Source organism: Nematostella vectensis, chromosome 1 (assembly GCF_932526225.1).
Source record: "Nematostella vectensis chromosome 1, jaNemVect1.1, whole genome shotgun sequence".
NCBI lineage: Eukaryota > Metazoa > Cnidaria > Anthozoa > Actiniaria > Edwardsiidae > Nematostella > Nematostella vectensis.
The window spans coordinates 6,549,096-6,572,533 of record NC_064034.1 but is presented as its reverse complement, the minus strand read 5'-3'; the positions used below and the strand labels follow the sequence as shown (position 1 = coordinate 6,572,533).

General features: G+C 38.2%; 2 protein-coding genes across 4 annotated transcripts; both read left to right on the top strand.

Moving 5' to 3' along the window:
* Positions 1–7,734: 7,734 nt before the first annotated feature.
* Positions 7,735–9,678, top strand: LOC116602986. 2 transcript variants are annotated; one of them, XM_048730065.1, is made up of 3 exons: positions 7,735–7,895; positions 8,076–8,119; positions 8,414–9,678. In XM_048730065.1, exon 3 carries the CDS (start codon positions 8,439–8,441, stop codon positions 9,378–9,380), a length of 942 nt encoding a protein of 313 aa, XP_048586022.1. In that variant the 5' UTR covers positions 7,735–7,895; positions 8,076–8,119; positions 8,414–8,438; the 3' UTR covers positions 9,381–9,678. The 2 variants fall into 2 exon arrangements, with proteins under 2 accessions (XP_048586022.1, XP_032219746.1); XM_032363855.2 differs by lacking the exon at positions 8,076–8,119.
* A 6,102-nt stretch (positions 9,679–15,780) lies between these two features.
* LOC116603018 (ADP-ribose glycohydrolase OARD1) lies at positions 15,781–21,840 on the top strand. Of its 2 annotated transcripts, none has more exons than XM_032363935.2 (4): positions 15,781–16,055; positions 16,331–16,397; positions 17,331–17,502; positions 21,174–21,840. In XM_032363935.2, the coding sequence occupies exons 1-4, from the start codon at positions 16,030–16,032 to the stop codon at positions 21,446–21,448; spliced, it is 540 nt and encodes a 179-aa protein (XP_032219826.2). In that variant the 5' UTR covers positions 15,781–16,029; the 3' UTR covers positions 21,449–21,840. The 2 variants fall into 2 exon arrangements, with proteins under 2 accessions (XP_032219826.2, XP_048586652.1); XM_048730695.1 differs by lacking the exon at positions 15,781–16,055 and adding an exon at positions 16,092–16,265.
* Positions 21,841–23,438: the final 1,598 nt, after the last annotated feature.

Below are 23,438 nucleotides of genomic sequence, written 5' to 3'. Positions count from 1 at the left end.
TTGCCCACACTCATCAGGCTCATGTCATTCCCATAATTGACGTAGTGTTGATGGTAATAACCTAATGCGTCAGTGTGTCGAGGTTTTCTATAAGTAATGCTCCGTGTAAGAACTAGGCAACCCAACGGCAAATGCACGCTGGCATGTCAAAAATGTATTTGTTTATACATTCGGGGATTCATTATCGTGTTTTATCTAGGAAAGACGTGATAATTAACAAAAGGGATCGTTACTATGGTAATTCTTTTTTTTTTCTAAGGTGTATTTTTATACACTTCAACCCTTTAGTATCTTTTGGTTAGAAACAAAGTAATGTTCATTGGACAGACTTTTTTCATTTCTCTCTTCATTAAAAAGTTAGAGAGGCTTTCATTTAGTTGTTACGGTGACAGGGAAAAAATCTAGGAACGCCGCCTCTGATTAGCAATTAAATTAACAACTAACTACTAAATGGGATGATTTTATTTTTATGTAATTGAAAGCTCAGATTAGAAGTCTTTACACTGAAATTATACTCACCAATTTAGCAATTGGTCTTTCTAAGGAATTTGAGCACGTTCCCTGCTAGCAGAGGCATTTTTTTCTTTGTATTTCGCTGGGCTGAGAAGAGGCCTCTGCTAGTAGGGAAATGAACACGGATTTCTCTCGACATATTATCTGTTTTTATCAATAAACAGTATTCGTATTAGTGTAGCCTTCGCTTAAGAAATCGAGGTACAATATGAGTATGCGAAATTCCAGGTAGCATACAGCTTTTATATTAATTGAAAAAAGTTCTGGAGAAAAATACAAAAAGGCCGCTCAAAGCGAGTATGGCCTGTTTTGACACGGAAACCTAGAAGTCTGCGCGGAATGTCATCATTTACCTCCCCAGCAAACAATATTATATTAAAGATTGTAAACAAATTCATAATGTTTTTAATAAAAGTGCGTATCCTCTTCAAATTCACATCACTTATATAGACACGTCCCTCTCTCGTTTCGAGATGTTTTGGGAATTTACCCTTCGTCGGAGCAAAACACGTTTGAGTCATAAAGATACCATTTAAACCTGTTGATTTAATCGCCGTTTTTCATTATGAAGACCTCCAGAATATTTGTTCAACGCATCTTTTTTTTTCAATTCAGAAAAATGATATTTCTTTTAAACTTTTAGTAACTATCTAAGTTCTTTTAATGGCAAAAAATAATTGTTTTTCCCACATGCCGACCTTTGCTAGGCATGTTTTCTTGGGGACTTAGAGAGACACTATATCCATGGCGTAATGTACTTCCTGGGACCCTATATCACAGGCTCACCATTCTCCCGTTGTTATCATCAGAATTATTTACCTTAAATGATCTATTACAAAATAAAGGTCGAATGATCAGAATTATTTCCCGTGAATGATCTATTACAAAATAAAGGTCGGATGAATCTCATAAAGTTGTCTATGATGTCAATAAATCGCAAAAATAAATCGAAATCTTATGGATTTCAAGGGTACCATTTATTGACATCAAAGACAACTTTTTGAGATTTCATTCGACCTTTATTTTGTAATTATTTACGGGAAATTAATTCAGATGATAACATAATTCTGATGATAACAACGGGAGGATGGTAAGGCTGTGCTTAAACCCCCGCTGTAATGTTATGCCCTTCCCCCCCCTCCCCCCACAAAGATCTTATCCCAATAAATCCCGGGGAGCACGGGCCTGGGGCTCGTTTGAATAAACACCCGAGAATTCTCGTTTTATTCCTTAAATTTGAAAAGCTGGCTAATTCCGATAAAATCTATGGTATCTGAATGTGTTGAAATATCGTCAAAAATCGTATTTTACCACACAGATTGAAGTGAATGATTATTCTCTTTATCAGTTTATAGATTTATTGATTTTGATCTTTCCCAAAGACAATTTTTCGGGACGTCGCAGTCACCCGAGACTTTTCGGTTAAATTTTTGGCTTCAGCAAAACTTCGAAAATAGCCTTATTGAGCGTAACCGTATGGAATATTAACCATAAGAAATCGAGGTACCACAGAAGAACAAGAAGGATGACAAATACCAGGTGAGCATGCCGCTAATATAAATTTTTTATCCAATTTAATTTAATTTCTTTCCAATCTAATTCCTTTTTTAAATAATGATGCTATAACAGCAATTTTTATTGCTTTTAAAAAAGCGTGTCAACAAAAAAGAATTACAAAAAGCCCCCGTCTACATGAAAGGGATGCGACTTGCCTTTAATTGCTATGAAGGGGATATCCAAGGCCAAATTCTGGTCGTCAATACAGTAAAAAAATGGCAAGAAAGTCCTAGTACCCTAGGAAATCTTTAATTCTAACGTAGCATTACCAGTGCTTATGTATGTAATCAGAGGCAGATTGATCTTTTCCGGGGATACCAGTTGCCCGTGGGGGGAGGGGGTACACACTTATTATATTCACTATTCGTCGATGTGCACTCGGATAGGGTTTTTCACCTCCATCCTAACCAGGGTATATCTTAAAGCTATTTGTGCTTAAAGGGGTATTATTTGGGTCTCTCAGTCCTGACTTCATCAAGTAGCTAAACGTTGGGATCGGGGAACCCTAGTGCTGGGCTAATCACACAAACTCTGCCTTGCCCACACTCATCAGGCTCATGTCATTCCCATAATTGACGAAGTGTTGATGGTAATAACCTAATGCGTCAGTGTGTCGAGGTTTTCTATAAGTAATGCTCCGTGTAAGAACTAGGCAACCCAACGGTAAATGCACGCTGGCATGTCAAAAGTGCATTTGTTTATTCATAATTCATTATCGTGTTTTATCTAGGAAAGACGTGATAATTAACAAAAGAGATCGTAACTATGGTAATGTCTTTTTTTTCTAAGGTGTATTTTTATACACTTCAACCCTTTAGTATCTTTTACTTAAAAAGAAAGTAATGTTCATTGGACAGACTTTTTCCATCTCTCTCTTCATTAAAAAGTTAGAGAGACTTTCATTTAGTTGTACGGTGACAGGGAAAAAATCTAGGAAAATCTGATTGGCAATTGAATCAACAATTAACTACTAAATGGGATGATTGTATTTTTATCTAATTGAAAGCTCAGATTAGAAGGCTTTACACTGAAATTATACTCACCAATTTAGCAATTGGTCTTTCTATAAAAGGAATTTGAGCACGTTCTGCTAGCAGAGGCCTTCTTCCTTTGGGCTGGGCTGAAAAAGAGGCCTCTGCTAGCAGGGAAATGAACACGGATTTCTCTCTACATATTACCATAGTGAAGCTGGCAGGCAACTCAGCAGGCAACTCGGTGAAGTTAGCAGGCAACTCAAATGTGTTGATTTGTGTAATATCTCGGCAGGTATTTGGCCGATTGTCACGAAATTTTGACACGATTGTACAAAAAGTACTACAAACATATTCATGCATGTATGATATCAAATATTATTAATCACGTGACTGTGTGACGTTGAACGTTCCAGCAGGCAAGTCGTTACTTCACAATTGTCGCGATATCTACATCCCCTTTTTACCGATAGTCATCAAACTTTAACCTAAGTGTACAAATGTAATAACGAAGACAACACCGTATTAGTTATTCTCATGACGTCATCAATCACGTGACCGTGGGAAAAAACATTTTCTCGAGTTCCTATTGAGAAAACATTACGAAACTTTCGAAATATGACAAATAGCACATGGGATTTTACAATCATGAACTTTTAAAATATGACGCCATCAATCACGTGACCGTGGGAAAAAAATCGATATCTAGAGTTCTGACTGAAATAACAGTGAAATCGAAGTACGACAAATTATGTATGTCGTTATTAAAGCCTCACTTTTTTGGAATGTTTTCGTGATTTACTTTTATACAAACATATAGCAGGCAACTTGACAGTACAGCAGGTAACTCGTGATACACTGGGAATATCGTATTCGTCGTTATTAAAGCTTCACTTTTTTGGCATTTGTAAGTGATTAACTCGAATAGAAACATATACTGGAAATATCGTATTCGTCGTTGTTAAATGTTCACTTTTGGCACTTGCACGTGATTTACACATCTTAACCTGCACTGTAATTCCTACCGTTTCTCTGCCGTATCTACGCGTATTATTTTCGCTCGATATGGGCCATCGCTTAAGCTCATCGATTATCAGTCACTAACCTAGAGCGCGAATCCTAACAAACTCTCTCTCTACACGACACAATATAAAAACCCATACTCAAGGAGCCAACTGTCCAATACTTATATAACCACTATCTATCTTCTATTTGCCATCATTGATTTGTCCCCTGCACGCTTTCAGATATTATTCCTCACCGGTCTTGTTATTGACTTGATTTTTCACAAGCTCACATTACACTCACAGGAAGTTATCAACAGGTAATTATCACCCTCGTTCAAAGGTCAAATACACTGTTCTGCCCTAACTCCAAGCCCGTTTTCTACATTTCATTTATAGCCACAACTCTTAACTAACATCCCCAATGCAATACACCATATATAATAGCCATAATTGCACACTTTAACCCACGCACTAACGTCTATCACCATACATTTTATAACCCCACACAGCCGCCTCGGTACGAATACCAGATTTAAATGTTCACTTTTTGGCATTTGTACGTAATTTACTCGAACAAAAACATATAACAGGAAACTCGACAGTACAGCAGGTAACTCGTTATACACTGGGAATATTGTATTCGTTGTTGTTTCAGCTTCACTTCGATTTCACTGTTATTTCAGTCAGAACTCTAGATATCGATTTTTTTCCCACGGTCACGTGATTGATGGCGTCATATTTTAAAAGTTCATGATTGTAAAATCCCATGTGCTATTTGTCATATTTCGAAAGTTTCGTAATGTTTTCTCAATAGGAACTCGAGAAAATGTTTTTTCCCACGGTCACGTGATTGATGACGTCATGAGAATAACTAATACGGTGTTGTCTTCGTTATTACATTTGTACACTTAGGTTAAAGTTTGATGACTATCGGTAAAAAGGGGACGTAGATATCGCGACAATTGTGATGTAACGACTTGCCTGCTGGAACGTTCAACGTCACACAGTCACGTGATTAATAATATTTGATATCATACATGCATGAATATGTTTGTTGTACTTTTTGTACAATCGTGTCAAAATTTCGTGACAATCGGCCATATACCTGCCGAGATATTACACAAATTATCACATTTGAGTTGCCTGCTAACTTCACCGAGTTGCCTGCTGAGTTGCCTGCCAGCTTCACTATGGTCTACATATTATCTGTTTTTATCAATAAACAGTATTCGTATTAGTGTAGCTTTGGCTTTAGAAATCGAGGTACAATATGAGCATGCGAAATTCCAAGGTTAGCATAGAGCTTATATAATGGAAAAAAGGTCTGGAGAAAAATACAAAAAGGCCGCTCAAAGGGAGTATGGTGGCCTGTTTTGACACATGGAAACCTAGAAGTCTGCGCGGAATGTCATCATGTACCTCCCCAGCAAACAATATTATATTAAGGATTGTAAACAAATTCATAATGTTTCCAATAAAAAAAATCGTTGTTTTATTACTGAGAAACATTTTTTTCTGTCATCAGTCATCCTGAAAGTGGGTAGCTTCTACAAATTTACAGCATTTATATAGACACGTCCCTCTCTCGTTTCGAGGTGTTTTGAACATTATACCCTTCTTCGGGGCAAAACACGTTTGAGTCATGAAGATACAATTTAAAACTGTTGATTTATTCGCCGTTTTTCATTATGCGGACCTCCAGAATATTTGTTCAACGCATCTTTTAAAAGATAAATATTTTCAAATTAGAAAAATGATATATTATCGAAGAGTAAAAGGTAGGCATCTACCTACCGTGCACTTTTGTTGTTAGTGGTGCATGTTGTTGTGGCATTGGAGACGTGAATAGGTGAAACTTTATCTTTCCGACACCTTAAACATTCTGTATTTCAACTTAACTTAAGTTCTTTTAATGGCAAAAAAATACCTGTTTTTACTACATGCCGACGTTTGCTAGCCATGTTTTCTTGGGGACTTAGAGAGACCCTATATCCATGGCATAATGTACTTCCTGGGACTCTATATCACAGGCTCACCATCCTACCGTTGTTATCATCAGAATTATTTCCCGTAAATGATCTATTACAAAATAAAGGTCGAATGATCAGAATTATTTCCCGTAAATGATCTATTACAAAATAAAGGTCGAATGATCAGAATTATTTTCCTTAAATGATCTATTACAAAAAAAGGTCGAATGAAATCTCATAAAGTTGTCTTTTATGTCAATAAATCGCAAAAAAAATCGAAATCTTATGGATTTCAAAGGTACCATTTATTGACATCAAAGACAACTTTTTTAGATTTCATTCGACCTTTATTTTGTAATTATTTACGGGAAATTAATTCAGATGATAACATAATTCTGATGATAACAACGGGAGGATGGTAAGGCTGTGCTTAAACCCCCGCTGTAATGTTATGCCCTTCCCCCCCCCTCCCCCCACAAAGATCTTATCCCAATAAATCCCGGAGTACGGGTCTGGGGCTCGTTTGAATAAACACCCGAGAATTATCGTTTTATTCCTTAAATTTGAAAAGCTGGCTAATTCCGATAAAATTTAAGGTATCTGAATGGTATCAATGTGTTGAAATATCGTCAAACATAGTATTTTACCACACAGATTCAAGTGAAGGATGATTATCAGTTTATAGATTTATAGATTTTTATCTTTCCCGAAGAAAATTTTTCGGGACGTCGCAGTCACCCGAGACTTTTCGGTTAACTTTTTGGCTTCAGCAAAACTTCGAAAACGTCATTTTGTATTTTTGCTCAAAATTTCGCATGTTTCCCTTTTTGAGAACCGCTTTCATGTTTTACAGTAAATAAAAAGGCAAAAAAGAGCCCTAGTACCCTAGGAAATCTTTAATTCTAACGTAGCATTACCAGTGCTTATGTATGTAAGCAGAGGCAGATTTTCAGGGATCTTTTACTGGGTACCAGTTGTTGCCGTATCCGAACTCCCCGGCTCCGTGACTGATATAATCCGCAAAACCACTTCTCAATAACACAAGGTTTATTCTTTTAGAATTCACGGCTAATATTTACTGCAAAATGGTTATACAACTCAATTAAACGGGTGTATAGTTAATACAAACAATAATAAACAAGCTGTTCTAGGAAAACCGAACTGAAAAATGGAATTCTTAATTAAAGTATAAAGCATTCGAGGTTTGAGTCATACTGTATGCAAAATTGGTTCATGAACTTGGAAATATGAGACACGCTTCGCCGGTTTAGCGGACGTAAAAGCTTGATGATTCGGTTTCGAAACCAAGGCGCGTGGAATTAAATGAGATTGCATTTTTTAATTATGATACAAAAATCCCCTAATTATTTATTCTTATATCATTCTTTTGTTCTATTCTATTTATTTCTAATATATTTGGTGATGTTTAAAATTCTAATCTAAGATGTATTTGATGTTTTAAAAAATGCTAATCTACGACGTATTTGTCTGCTTTATTCAAAAGTCGTTTGTCACGCGTGGGTTCCACAGTTTCTACCATTATTTAATATAAAATGTGATAAAAATTGCAAAAAGAAAAGCTTTATGAAATAAATAATGAGTTTTTATCACTTGTTTTGCTATTTTAAGAATCTTTTGTCATTATTCTAATCTACATGCGGGGTTTCACCCCGTACGTCATTAAGCTATTCCTTCATACTGACATATCGTGAAGGGGCATTTCTAGCCAAGTACCGCGTCGAATGAGATAAAGGGTTTCGAACTCATTAACGGTACTCTTAACGAGTTGGAAATACAGAGTTTTCTCTTTCTCCGGCAAAAGTAACAGCAAGTTTGGTATACTAGTCCTCAGATTATCGCATTTGTAAGGCTGTGAGGTAAGTGCTCGCCTCCTTGAATGATTTAAGGTGGCAGGCCACAATTGTTTTAGTTAAACAGCTCATCTTTAATTCCATGTAGAAGACTTATTCCAGAAGCGATCTTCGCAGTAACACTTATTATCAATACTCCAACTTGTAGCAAACGAAAAGTCTTATTTTGTGTTGTGATCACTACAGAATTCAGCTCCTGCAAATCAATCGCGCAGATTATTAGATTTCTAGTAAGTAAAAATAGTATTGCCTCATATAAACTTGTACAAAACATCTACATTTGATTTTAAAGTGTTGTTAACTTAACATCATCTGATAAAAACCAAGGATCCATTTAATAAAGGTCGAAGAAAAAGAAAGATTTAGAGCAAATCACAAAGGACAAAAAAGGGCAAAAAGATTTTCGCGCTCGCAAATCAAACTATCGTCATCTGGTTATAAGTCAATTTGCTAATCTTTAAAGATCTATATTGGTTAGTGATTCCCTTTTTGATCAACTCATTCTATTTTCTTTCAATTTGCAGACTATTGGGTTTATTATTCTAAGAGATGGCAGACCTGCGGAAATCCATAATGCATTTCGCTCGTGAAAACTTCGGAGAAGACTATTACCCAGTCCTGCACGGCCGTTGCACTAGCCTGGAATGCTTGGCACTTCTTATTCAACCAAAAAGGGGATTCATTCCATTTAGCAAACAGAGGATGACCGTGCTCTCAAGTGTTGGGCGCTTTGCTGACAATCCTGAAGACTTCATCGCCATGTTCAAGTCAAGGGTCAGGAGAAGCAAACGAAGTCTCGAGAAGGAAGAAATCAGTTCTGTTTTCGACTCTCATGATGTTGGTGTTGAGATGCTTGACAGCATGGGAATGGATTTGAAGATGACGAATGTGGACGGCGACCTAAAACTAGGGCAGCTGGACGAAGAGTACTTCCTAGACGCGGATATTCGTGAGATTTTAAGCTGTACAACCTTAAAGAGTAGTATCATGGATGCCTATGCCGGTCACAGGCTTTACATAGCCACTGGGATAGTCTACAGTAACAAATTTAAGCTGGTAGGCGCAAGAGAGTCGCAGTTGCAAGTAGGAGCGCAAGCCAGCATTTCACTTCCCTATAACGCGTCGATGACTCACGCTCAAGCGAGTGCGAGTGCTGGGTACCGCCACACCCAAAGCTATGGTTGCCCCCTCACAAGGAAGTCCCGTGCCCCTCTACTATTCACACTCGCCAGGGTAAACTACAATAAGGCCTCAAGAACTCTGGAGATCCCCAAGGGGAAGTTCATTGGCAAACGGGTCAAGGTGCTGAGGCCACGTGGTTTCAAACAATCCTCTACACAGGGATTCCAAGAGTGCAAGTCAGAAAGAGCCGTGTTCAAACAATATCCAGTCGTGGCTGCTGCCGCTATTTCCGGTAATGACGAGAACGGGGATACCTCAGATGATGATGATATTGTAATGGCACCAGTCGAGCTAGAAGAAGAGGACTAACTATGGATTCTTCTCCAGATAAATCGCAAAGAGCACTTTAAAGCTGTTACTTTATTTATAGCTAAGCTAGCTAACGTCCCACGGGCTCCTTACGTCCCCCCTCGGAGTTTATCTTTAGAAGAAATGTATTGCATCTTAGACAATATGGTGTTATGGTACAGGAAGGGAATGAATGATGTCTTATGCTTTTCAACAACAAAATGGTTATATAGATCTAGGCAATGACTGAAGCACACTTAAAAAGGTTGACTTAAAAAATCTCTCATAAATTTTATTGCCAAAAAAGCTGCAAAATTTAGAGGGGTGTTGATGTTGTTTTTATTGTTGTTGTTGTTGTTGTTTGTACAGCTCGGCGGGGAAGAGACTAAATAGAAGGGAAGAGACGGTGGGGGGGGGGGGGGGGGGGGGGGGGGGAAGAAGGGGGAAGAGACGAAATAGCAGACCTCGAAATGTTCGTCGGTCCACAATGTTGAATTTAGTATAAGTAGTGCAAATGTATATTATTACCCTGGAAACCAGAGGCTCCGAAAGTTTTTCGAGCGAAGCGAGAATTTGAACCCCCGCCCCCTAGCATGCTGGGAAAACCGTATATTTAGCCTCTGGAACCCAGGGTAGCATATTAGCGGAGCTTTCAGAAAGCGAAGCGCCGCGTGAGCGGAGCCTCATAAAGAAAAAGTGTTATATAAAACAAATATGGTAGCAAATATTGGTAACCCATCGACTCGAGTTTTCGTGACGCGATGTCCGTCCGTCCGTCCATCCGTTTCTTAAAAACATCGTATGACAACCAAACTTGGCAGGTGTCATGTTTGTGTCAAGGGAATAAGTGCAAAACTGTGGTCACGTGATTGGTGACGTCATCAATGACGTCGCTAGAAGCAAAAATATGCTGACGTTATCAAAATAAAAAAATATTTATATCTCACGAAGGAAACACTATATGGCAACCAAACTCGGTAGGTGTCATGCAGGTGTCAAGGGGGATGCAACAATATGGTCACGTGTTATGTGACGTCACTGATGACGTCACTTAAAGCAAAAACGTGATTAGAAGCAAAAACATTCATATCTCTTGAAAGAAACATTGTTTCACAACTAAACTAGGTAGGTGTCATGTTGGTGTCAAGGGGGGGGGCCTCAAATATGGTCACGTGATTGTGACGTCATCAATGTCCTCATAAGAAGCAAAAATGCTGACGTCATCGAAATAAAAAACATTCATATCTCGTGAAAGAAACATTGTATAACAGCCAAACTTGTTAGGTGTCATGTAGGTGTCAAGGTGGATGCAACAATATGGTCACGTGTTGTGCGACGTCATCGATGACCTCACAAAGCAAAAACGTGATAAAAAGCAAAATCATTCAAATCTCTTGAAAGAAACATTGTTTCACAACCAAACTTGGCAGGTGTCATGTTTGTGTCAAGGGGGTGCACCAATATAGTCACGTGATTGTTACGTTATTAATGACGTCACTAGAAGAAAAAACTGATGTCATCAAAATATTTATTTTTCATTAAAGTAACATCGTGTGTCAACAAAACTCGGTAGATGTGATGTATGTACATGGAGTGCAATGAGATGGTCACGTGACGTCATCGATGACGTCAATAAATTAAAACTACCCTGACGCCGAAACATCGTATGACAACTATACTAACAAGTTGGTCGTGTAATATGTGAAATCGTCGACGTCGTCAAAAACAGAAATAGTAATAATTCGGTCATCGTGTCGATTTGGGTTTCCTGTGGAACAAACCGTCGTCATCTTGGGAAAAAAATCTCACCTTCCCTCCCCTAATCGTCAATTAGTAGTCTATGCGTTGCCTTTCCAGCTTCGATTTGGACGGACTCTGTGGAAACCAAGATTTGGGCTACCTTTGGCAGTCCGCGATTCACCAGGATTTTTCGCACTTACCTTGTGTTTCCGATAATGTTGAAAGCTCCTTCTTCGGTTTTTACCGCGAAAAAGATGGCGATATCAAAGAATTATTTGGTAAGTATGACGACTTATGATTCGATGTTTGTCATTTGATAATAAAAGAACTCGGATAATCAAACTAGCCCCTCACCTAAGGGAAAAGCGAAAGATATTAAAACAGCCCAAATCCCATTGCCTGGCGTTTGACTGTAAGGCTTTGTTTATAAATGCAACTGAGCGAAATAACTTTATGAAGGGAAGACAAACCAACCAAATTCCTAAGATGATGGGTAAATAATAAGCATTCAGTAAATCTCTGCGTTATTTGATGAGATTTTTGTATAAAGGGAAATGTAAAATCAATCCGAAAAATCTCATTTCTCTGCCCCGCTTCTCGGCCTTCTAAATCAGACATTAAATTGCTTCATTTTTCTCGATACTGGGCTTGCAGTATTTTATATTTTGAGTCTATTTTTCCACAGCAATGTCCAGTCCAGAACTACTATGATTGCAAATCATTGCCCAAGAAATAAAAAAAAATGGGGTGCTTCATTATTTTAAACCAAGGCAAACACAGCCACGGAGGAGACACAGAGATTCTTTAGAAATCAGTGGGCCCCAGTGAATACTGCAGTGTACTTACATGCAGAAGCTATTGTTAGGGATAACCAGGAGATCATAAATTCTGTATATTTAACTATATGTTAATACATGAGCAGTAATCTTTTCAGTAGCTATTATCATTGCCACCACTTAGATCCAAATAGCTTACTGGGTATGTTACAGGCATGCAGCTCGGGATGGGCACACGGGTTGTGCCCCTCCCACTCAACCACCAAAAAGCAGTCTTTTTTTAAATATACTTAAGCACTTCACCTCGAGCACTTCACTTCTCCACGAGAACTTCTAGTATATTCCTTATTTGAAAAACCTGCACGATATTCATGTCATTTTTAGCTGCCATACCGCAGGTGCTTCGCAAACTTCGTGAAATGTATTCAGTCTACGGAACAGATGCTCATTTGCATAAGCCACTGTCGGGCGTCCTCGATTCCATGCGACGCCATTTTAAGTCATCGTTTCACAGGGATGAGATAACTTATCAAGCTTTCTACCTAGCTCAATGATAATAAACCCAACTAGCCTGTACTTGAGCACAAACTTTGAAATATTTCAAAATTTAACGTGAGCAACTTTTCTAGCCGAATTCTTTTAAATTTTTTTTCAGGAAACGCACTAAAAATATAGATATGGTGGAAGAGAGCTCCTGAGGAGAAATGCGACCGAACAGTGCATTTGGGGGTTTGAGTTAGAAGGCTGTTTTACTCAAGGTTTCTAAGCTGATCGCCAAACTTTGTAAATCATTCACATTAACATGACCATTTCTTAGAAATCTTGAAGATCGGACGTATTTGGTTCTTTCCTTCACTAAAATGTATCGCATTATTGTTCACAACAACACACAACAATTTTAATGGCACATTACGCCTTTCTGTTCGTATAAAGCTTCTATTTAAAATTATAAAATTAATTGTCATTGATGACCTCTTAGTTGGCTCACGGGGGTTTACCTTTGAGCTAGCATACGGTTGATGCAACAAAGGCTGTCTGATTTGCAACCATAGCTGAAAATGGGTCTTCTAACATTTTTTTTCACTAACGTTTTTGGAGCACTGCAACATGCACTGCGTGGTTTAAATTAGTTTTTGTAATCTTTGTAATCTTTGTTTATCGAGGGTAACATATTTAACGGAATATACAGTTTTCTAACATATGGCCCTCGGTTAGTAAGCACTGTCACTGGGGGTGGTCACTGCCAGAGGGTTTATTGCGTCCCAGGTGGTTCTTTTACGTCCCTTCGGTTCAGGTTAGTGTAGTGCAGCTCGAAGAGACGGGACCTCCGGTTTAGTGTCCTTATCCGAGAAGACTGGAAACACGGGATAATAACTTCAACTCACTTGTGACAAATTCGATTCAAGGCAGGAACGCGGAAAAATCTCCAGTTTGAGCCAGGATTCGAACCTGGGCCACAGCGGTGAGAGGCCGACGCGCTAACACACTAGGACTCTCTCGATTTAAACAGTTTTTACCTGAAAAATTAGGGACTATGGGTCACATGACAGTTTGATGACTCTTGTCATAGAGAACCTATTTTGCAAGTATTTTTTTGTTAATATCAATCATTGGTCATATGTTTACATTTTGATTCGATTGAATCGCTTTGCTTAAAAGCTGGTAAAACAACTTTCATAAATGAAACAGCCTAATCATATAAATGGGCTTTCTCCTTCTTCAGGCGGAGTACCAAATATTATGTTTCTAGCTTCAAAGAGGCTTAAGAGGTATCTTTCGCTGATTTTCTACCCTCTCTCTCGGTGTCTTGCCCCCATGATAATGCGAAGAGGAAATTTACAATAAAAATCATGCTCGACTTATTAGCATAAAATCTCTAGGACATGAATAAAATTATATTTTGAGCGTTTTATTCGTTTTCATTTTCTAAATTGTGCCTCATCCTAAAGAGTAATGTTCACGCATAATAACAAAATTTTATTTAGTTCAAATAAGCAAAATTTTGGAGAAAAAAGAAGGAAGTTTATTTTTAACGCAGTTGCCATGCTGGAATGCACGGTCACTTGTTCATTTCATTCTTTTGCTATTTACGCACGCTTCTACGGCTAGAACAAAGATTTAGTCGAGACTGAGTGAATGACACACTTTTGAATTTATCCTCTTATTTTTTAACGCGTTAGGATCTGGAGCCCACCTTTCACACACCGATAGTTTATTAGTTGGAAATTCATATATTGTACATGATTTTCATAAAACGAGTCTATGACAAGGTGTACCAAAAATGTTTTTAGAAGCAAACATAACTATTGGCTCTTGTTGCATGTCTATGCTATTAAAGGACTTTTTGCTCTTAATAAAGGGTGCTACGAAAATCAGACCTCCCAGACATATTCCTGAAGAAATTCTTATCAAACGTCCAATACAAACTTTCCAGCGATTTCCACGCCTTTTCGAGATATTTGGAATATAATTACATGCGTGCTTTGGGGCTTGGAGACGGTAAAACCATGCAAGCTCGTAATCGTTTAATAATTATAAAACCAGGTGGAAATATGTGCTTAGAGTTCACTCAGATTAAGTAAAATAACAGTTTTAGCTATGCTGTGAGTCTCGGCTTTTAACTTTGCTTATGACTGGATGTACCAAAAATGTGAAATTTAGTGAGTTAGAACTTTTCTCATGTGATTCATTCTCTTCAAAATATCGCCAAAGTCTGATTCTTTAAAGACTTCTTAGGAAGTTGATTTGCTAACATGAAATAAGTTGACCCTTATACTTTATTGTCATGATATTTTTTGTTTAAAAAGTATAACAGGCGAGCATACTATCTAATGTTATAAATGTAATAAAACTTCGCAAAACATCGCCTTCGTCAAAGCGTGGGCTGTTGTCATGACAAATGGCAATAAATGGCGTCGCATGGAATCGAGGACGCCGGACAGTGGCTTATGCAAATGAGCATCTGTTCCGTAGACTGATTCAGAAGAGAAAAACAGTGACTGTGACCATCTTTAGTCAATGGAGAAAGCTTCTGAAAAGAAACTAAAATTCCTCGGTACCAGACCCCCTGGATTTGGTCGTTTGGAACTCCGCTTTTAGGCAATGCCTAAAGCTATATATTATAGACTGATTCTCCCGCGTTTCCCTGCTAGCAGAGGCCTCTTTTCTCTGTATTTCGCTGGGCTGGAGTTCGCGAGGAAAAGATACCTCTGCCATGGGTCGCAAGTTCGTTTGATCAAACCGCCGTCCACGATCGTGGACGAGATCCAGAGCGCATGCTCCGTTCATTAATTACTGGACACTATTTGAGCCTACAATGACTAGCGCATGCATAAAACGTATATCCGCTGCGGGATAATAAGCCCGCATTCGAAACGGCGTCCTCCGTAGAAATATCACGCGACGAATTATAAAAGAAGCCATTCAATGCCTTATCTTTATTCTGAATTTTCTCTCTTTTGACTAACGAGTCAATCTTCCGTTTACAGGTTTTGCATATTCTTCTGGGAATAGCTGATCTAAGTTTACCAAAAAGTTTTGTAACATTTTTTTCGAATCCAACTGTGCGATATTTACATTAAAGAAACTCGCCTGCCCAGATGTCTTGAAATTAATCCCACAAACAAGACAAAACTCGTCTTTGCTGCGTTTGTTGTTCAATCTTTTTAGTGACGTTGTAGGTGATTGAAATTGAACAGTTGTTTTCTTTTTTCGGAGAGGAGAACTAACCGGAGTTTGATTCATGATTTCCGACTAAACCAATGCAAAGCATATTGACAGCTTTCGCGCGATGGTACGGGTTTTGGCACGTCGGTCGCTTATTAACGCTCACGCATGCGCAACAGAAACAGTTTCGACCCATGGCAGAGGTATCTTTTCCTCGCGAACTCCAGCCCAGCGAAATACAGAGAAAAGAGGCCTCTGCTAGCAGGGAACTCCCTCGTGGTCTTTCATTTTAATGACTCCCTGTGTTTCTTGCCTCGTTTTCATGTTGGCCCAGTCTCCGCTTATGTTGGGACGCCTTTCGGTTTTTTCTTTCACCGGGAAAGGAAAAAAAACAAACACAGAAAAGACATTTCTGCGCTATCGTTGATAACTTACAGTAATCAATGGTCTTAGTGAAATAACACAGTAATGTTTTGAACACTGGCTGAATGGACAAGTATTTAGTGAAGAAGAGGTGAGAGGAAAAACTCAACCCTAATAAGTACCCTGCTAGCCGGTTCTCCGGAGATTCGGGATTCCAAGTCGGCTAACAGGCTACGCTAAATAAGCTGCTGACGATCTCCCGCGAGAGTGATTACCTTGCTTTTCGGGCTTTGCCCTTCTAGCGCTAAAAACTCCAAGATTTTGCTCGGCTTGATTCGTTATTAAAAGAGGACACTTCCTAGTAAGCATTTTAAAATTGAAAGTCGCTGTCGACAATAATGTCTCATTCTTTTCCCCTATTTCTAGGAATTCATCTTCAGGTGATGTTAAAGAACCAACAGCTAAGAGACAGATAATGGCACTGAGTGATAAAGTAAGGCTGCAAATACTTTTTCAGTCATGAATAACATGGTTTTAAGGATAACAGAGTTTAAGGGGTTTCTTAGGAAAAGTATTTAGAAAAGGGTTCTGGGTTTTTAGGGAAAAAGTTCACCAACCATCAACAATGGAATCCAAAATATAGGTAATCACATAAATGAGAAATTTTCACAATTCACAGTCATTTATTCCTCTGTTATTCCCTAGGCCACAAAAAATGGGTATTTTGTAAGATTCACCAGATTTTTACATTTTAAGAAGATGTCTTTATCTGCGCACCCATTTCAGTAAATAATGGCTACATGCCTATAACAGATCAATTTGTTTTTATATTTACGATTCACTTATTAATAAAATAAAAAAATCCATTAAAGAAGGCCTCTCATGCTCAATGGCAAGTCACAAAAAGCATCCATTTCTATCAGCGTATTCAAGCGAGTAACCAAGATATTTCCAATCAAATATCGTCAATAACAAATCAGACTTTATTCTTAGACTGTTATTTTAAAGTTACCTTGCAAATAAACTGCTTTATTTACAATGATAAGCAATAACAAAGGAGTGGGTGATTGACATTCTTTAAGCCTTTAATGACCCTGAATAAGACCCCCATACAGCCAATCTTGCCATGCATAGTTAGATCAGAGAGACCCATAAATGGTGGAAGCAAAAATAAAAGTTTGGATATTTTGTCTAGGAAAAATGGGGTACAGTTTATTTTTGTACATGCTGTTACCCAGGGCGTCTTTCAGTGCTTTTTCTTTCTCGCATGCTTCCTGTGTTCCTGATCTCCGCGATGCCCTGGGTCCCGAGGATGGTTGTGTAGAAAGCATTTCTGGGTGGTAACTACTCTTTTGTAGTGCATAGTATGAGCATCAAGCAACTGGAGCCTGCAGGAGAAATTTGTTCTTGGTTTTCTATCATTTAGGGTGAAGCAGCATATGAAAACACAAGGGTCAAGGAGGTTAAGGGCGACTTGTTCACATCCCCACCAAATGAGTCCCTAGCTCACTGCATTAGTGCAGACATCAAAATGGGAAAAGGAATTGCAGTATTGTTCAAGAAGAAGTTTGGTGGAGTTGATGAATTGCATAAACAAGGTATCTTTTACATTTGAGTACAGAGGTGCATCAATCAATCGATCAAATTAATAAATCAATTAATCAATAATTAGTTTATTAACACCTCTCACAGCAAGGTTGAATTACAAGCGATGTCATAATTATGTTTTACAATAAAGGAGCAGTATATTTTCATAAAAAAACTGTCCAAAGCCATCAGTGCTTTGTGGATGTGCCAGCTTGTGTTTGCCATCCAGTTATTAAGGTTGGATCTCACCTCAAGAAAGCCACGGCCCTTAAGCTACCTAATTGTGTATATAAACACCTGTGTATTAACCACATAATCACAATAAGTCAGATTTTCTTCTCTAGATTTCCAGTACCAATACAAGATCATTGACTATAACAACAAATAGTACTGGCCAAGCTTAGTCCCTTGAGGAATTCCTCCATTTAAAAGCACTAAAGGTGATGAAGTTATAAGGGCCAGAACCCCAGTTCCTATATAGTCCAGTCAATCTGTGGTTTCAGGTGGAACTAATTGCAATATAATTTCTCTCAATGGATTTTGAACAAGTGATACACCCTGGTTAACATATAAAAGTCCCCAAAAATCCCTTTGGTGGAACATCCTGAAATTTGTGATTTTTCCATTTCAGGGGAAAACCACAGGGTACTCGCATTGCAAAAACGGAAAAATAATAAAATACACGTCTCAATCAGTACATTTAAAAGACCATTAACCAAAGTTGATTAAATACCCAGTTTGGATATCGAAACAAAGCAAATTGCCCCTGTTTTATATCTTTTTCCAATATTTCTGTATTCCAAAAAAACACAGGGTACCCGCGTCGAAAACACTAAACAAATTTGAAAATTCAAGTCTGAATAAGAAAATTTCATAGGTCATTGGACAAAAATTACTAAAGACACAAATTCTAGTATCAAAATAAAGCAACTTGTCCATGTTTCATTTCTATTTTAAATATTTTCTCCTTAAATGTATTTCTGCATTCTGGCGTAGTAACTTACATGTGACGCAACTCAGTAGCTAGGGTTGTTATAGATAGGGCATGATGATGAGATATATAGGGCATGGCCTCTCGTCACCTCCCAGTGACTTCCGGGGACCCTCAAGGAAGCCTTATAGGCCCCCTTCTATTTAGGACCTACATCAACGATCCACCAGACGCCACAGACAAAGGCACACCGCTATATACTCAGATGACACAAAGCTATACCGAGGAATCTCTTCGATAAAGGACTGTGAAGCTCTTCGGGATGACCTGACAAGTCTAACAAGTGGAGCGACGAAACAAATATAAACTTTAACGCTACCAAGTGTTAATTAAGTCTTGACAGTCTATCACGGAAGAAATCGCCCAAACTAGTGGACTATCCGCTTGGCGCCACAAGTTTTCAGGGCATCAACAGTGAAAAAGATCTTGGGGGCACAATATCGGGCAATCTCACATAGGACACCCACATTCTATTTGTGGTGTCCAAGGCCAACAGAATGCTTGGTTGCTTGAGCTATAAAGAGCGACTTCTAAAACTCGATCTACTACCCTTGAGAGGTGAAAGACCTAATCTTTTTTTAGTGTAACTAACTAGTATAACTTCGAAATGACCGACCTGAATGTTCAACCTCTTGTCACATTTCTAAATCATAATCGTAACCTAAACCTGACCTTAACTTTATCTCCGGCTCTTTGTAGAGCAACTACGTATTTCAAGCATCTTATTACAATCGTAAACCATAGAATCTAGTATGTAACTTAACTCAGTTTAATAAGTTCTCTGGCCTACTTGTATTACTCGTGCTTATAAATATTTCCTGAAGAGCCATTATCAGACCCTACTTTACAATGTTTTCAACGTAGACTTACCCTGTACATTTAGTTTTTATATTCATTCTTTACCAATTTGTTTATTTTGCATAGGCCTCGTGCCCGTTTACTTATGACCCCATTGGGCATCTATATTGTCTAATAAGGCTATTGAAGACTATTCCAGTAATCAGTAACACTTTAATTTGTGTTTTCTTGAGGTTTTACACCCAGCCTAAAGAAAGAAAATATGCAATCCAATTTGTGCATTTGCACCGCACCATTTCTAGCAGCAATCCGTTTGTTGGAGGCAAGTCTGTCCGCACTGGACCATCCATAATGATCGCTGATAAATATAATGCGATACAAATGCTTATCGGGTGAACCTGCAAGAAGAATGGTCTAGACTGTAGTAAGACGTGTGGAGAGTGTGTAAAGGTCAGACTTGTCACAATTCTGGACTAATCGAGCTAGAGCTAGACGTTCAAAAGTGTTCCTGATAACCGTTGTATCACATGTATTAAATAGGCTACCTACTGAGCCGATGTCACATAAGTTTGTTTTCTAGACTAATTTCAGTCACTGACACGAGTGTGAAGAATGCAGAAAATACATTTGTGGAAAAATTATTTGAAATAGAAATAAAACATGGACAAGTTGCTTTATTTCGATACTAAAATTGTGTCTATAATCATTTTTGGCCAATGACCTTTGAAATCATTTGATTTAGACTTGTATTTTCAATTTTTTTTCAGGATTTTCGGCGCGGGTACCCTGTGGTTTTTGGAATATAGAAATATTTGAAAAATTATATTAAACAGGGGCAATTTGCTTTGTTTCGATATCCAAACATTGCCTTAATCAACTTTGACCAATGGCCTTTTAAATGTATTGATTAAGATGTGGATTTTTTTTTCCGTTTTAACGACGCGGGTACCCTGTGGTTTTGCTCCGAAATGGAAAAATCACATATTTCAAGATGTTCCACCAAAGGGATTTTTGGGGGACTTTTAGTATGTTAACTAGGTTGTATCACTTGTTCAAAATCCGCTGAGAGAAATTCTATTGCAATAAGTTCCATCTGGGCCATAAAAATTTCATAGATTGACCGCACTAATAATCAAATAAAATAAATGAAAATACCAGCACATGATTGAGGTACTTGCCTCACTAAAAACAGAGTTGTGTTACTTGACATTTTTGGCATTCGCTGTTCTCTAGAGCTAAATATAGGGTGGTTTTTATTGTTCAGCATTATGAATTTGATGGTTCTGCTGGCTGTTTATTTTGTTTATTTTGCTCCAATAAATGACTAAACACTTGAAACCTCAACACTAAAACCACTCTGTTTTAGGCATTCAAACTTTAAATTGAATTGTATTTTCACAATGCCTACTTTGATACTTTGTTTTTACAGCTTTCTTTCTGACTTTTTAGACCAGATGAATATTCTAACCTCTTACTGTCATTTACTAACGTATATTGCAAACTCACATTTAGAATTCCAGGTATTCCCAGGTACACGGGACCACCCTGCAAGCCCTGGTTTTTGTAATTGGACAAAAATCAGACCCCAGTACAACAGTTCATGAAGGGGATTTTTAATAATCTGAGTAGATTATGACTAAGGGTCTAAGGGGAGTTTAATTATCCAAGATTCATTTACTGCAGCTCCACTGTATTTCCATTCTGATTGATGGAAGAAATCAAAGTGCCGATCACTGTTTTTTGCTCATAGCAGGTCTCCATAGCAGGTCTCCATAGCAGATTAGGGGTTCTTGCCAAGGATTATTAAGATCCCCTTCCTCACTTTGCACATTATATGCTCATATTATTTGTTTTATTTCAACAAATGTCAGCATTGGTATTTTTCTTTTTCAGCTCAAAAGCCAGGGGGTCTTGCAGTGTTGAAAAGAGGACCAAGGTTTATTTACTATCTTGTCACCAAGGAAAAGTTCTGGCAAAAACCAACATATGAAACTTTACAGCAGTCCCTTGTTGCCATGAGCAACCATGCAATGGAACATGCAGTTACAGACATTTCAATGCCAATGATTGGATGTGGTCTGGACCAGCTTCAGTGGTCTAGGGTGCTAAATATTATCAAGGATGTATTCAAAACAAGTGGTATTTTCATCACTATCTACAGGCTGTAGAAATGGGATTAATAGAGATTAGAAAAACTATGCTAAGTCATGCTTTTGATACCTGGCATCCATCTACAGCTGGTATTATCAAGGCTTGTGAGCCATGGCTTGGTAAAATAGTGCTGAGTCATCACCGAGTATTCATAGGGAGATGAGGGGTGTTCCATATTTTAGGGCTCGATTTCCAGGTTGTTTCTGTGAGCCCGCAGTATGGGATGCCATGATGAGGCCTAGCATGGCTGGAAATAGGTAGAGAGCCTATTGCACCTTGTGTGACTCTTTGGGTGTAAAATTGATGTAGTTATTTTATTATTGTTAAGTTGCTATTGATACATAGAAATAACCAATAGCTAGTAAATTCGGGCCGTAGAGAATTTGATTAAATAAATCATGAAACCTTGTTTCTCGTGGTTTCGTAATTTTTATCCCTGATCAAAAAAAAAAAATGGCTGTTTGTACAAGGGCTGAAGTATTGCTATCAACATTTGCCTATTCTTATCTTTATTCTGTCACAATAATCCTACCAACAAGGACGTAGCTCCCAACGCCGTACAGGGACGGATATAGGAACTCCAAAAAGGCGGGGGGGGGGGGGGGGGGCAAAGCAAGGGTTTCAAGAAAGGGGGGCCGATTCAAAGTTCTTCCGTGTATTTCCATTTTTTTGTTGTTATTTCAAAGCAAAATATCTGGGCGCTCGGCCCACCCCTAGATCCCCCCGTGCCGTACTCATGCGGCGCACATTGGAAAAATCTTTTTTTTTCCTGAGAGTAAATAATCTCCTTCCCAGACCCTACCTTTGTGGAGACAATCAAAATGGCGGAGTCCGAAGTGTGATCAGCGGAACTGTTGTATCTGCCTTTTTCATAGGTAGTTTTATATTCTATTTATAAACAATCTTAGCAAAAAAGCCAGTTTTTGCATTGCTAGATTATAAAAAATATCATACATAACAAAATCGTCTGTTCAAGTAATATTTTGTAGGCGAGATAGATTTGTTGTTGCTGTGTTTGCAAAGAATAGAATACTTAAATCATCATCGCAATAAGATACATAATAAGTGAACTTACTCCTTTTTTAATCAATAAGGAGCATTTTAAATAGCACACTGACAACTATTTCCCAACAAAAAACTCATTTTACTTCCCGACATGTTTGCGTCAAAGGAAATTGTTTGTGCGTCACTAACGCTAAGTCATCGATGAAAACAAAATTAATGAAAGTGTCATTGTTAGTTGTAATCTTAAGATAGCTGATATTTATTTATTTTTTGTTCACTTCTTCAAAATTTTGTTTTTAAATTTTCAGCGCCATGGATGAGACCAACCAACGGTAAGAGCAGAAATATGAAGAATGAAAACTAGGGATCCCAATTATTTTTTCAAAGAAACTTGTTGATGGAGATGAAGGAAAAGACGAAGGGTGTACCAAACAGCTCAAGGATTCCTTATCTTGACCGTTTTTATTCACCAATATTTTCGTCCTGATGTAAGTGGAATTAATGACAACATGACCCCTATAGCCTAACACCGCCCCCCCTATCCTCTACCCTTGCCCCCCCCCCCTCCCTCCCCCCCCCCCCTCTCTCTCTCTCACTATCTCTGGCGTAGTGTTCTTTTCTCATTCTGGTTTGATCGATCGCCGTTACACATTTTGCGCGTGTGAAACAGTGGTGAAAAATAATATTCTTATTATCGAAACCACAAAAAAAATAAATTATATGACAACACTTCGAAAAACGATAATAACACACATAAGCTTATCCTTATTTTAAAGACAAAGAGCACGTATTCCAATCTTTCTGCTTAGCTTAGTCCTTGTGATTGTTGTCGCCGCATTGTTTATGTGTGTGCAGGTGTTTTGTGGTTGCCATTGCATGGTGTTTTGTTTTTATTTGTTTCTTTATCTCAAGATGCGTCTTCTAATAATCAATTTGCCGGGAAGATATTAAGAGCTGCCCCCAACTCATAGATATGCCTGATAGAATGCCAACTTAACTATT

Bases quoted from the DNA above. Each gene is read 5' to 3' on its own strand.
- LOC116602986 (XM_032363855.2), top strand. From the start codon at position 8,439: ATGGCAGACCTGCGGAAATCCATAATGCATTTCGCTCGTGAAAACTTC.
- LOC116603018 (XM_032363935.2), top strand. From the start codon at position 16,030: ATGGACAAGTATTTAGTGAAGAAGAG. The intron at 16,056-16,330 runs GTGAGAGGAAAA...CCCTATTTCTAG, and splicing joins AAGTATTTAGTGAAGAAGAG to GAATTCATCTTCAGGTGATG. The intron at 16,398-17,330 runs GTAAGGCTGCAA...TCTATCATTTAG, and splicing joins TAATGGCACTGAGTGATAAA to GGTGAAGCAGCATATGAAAA.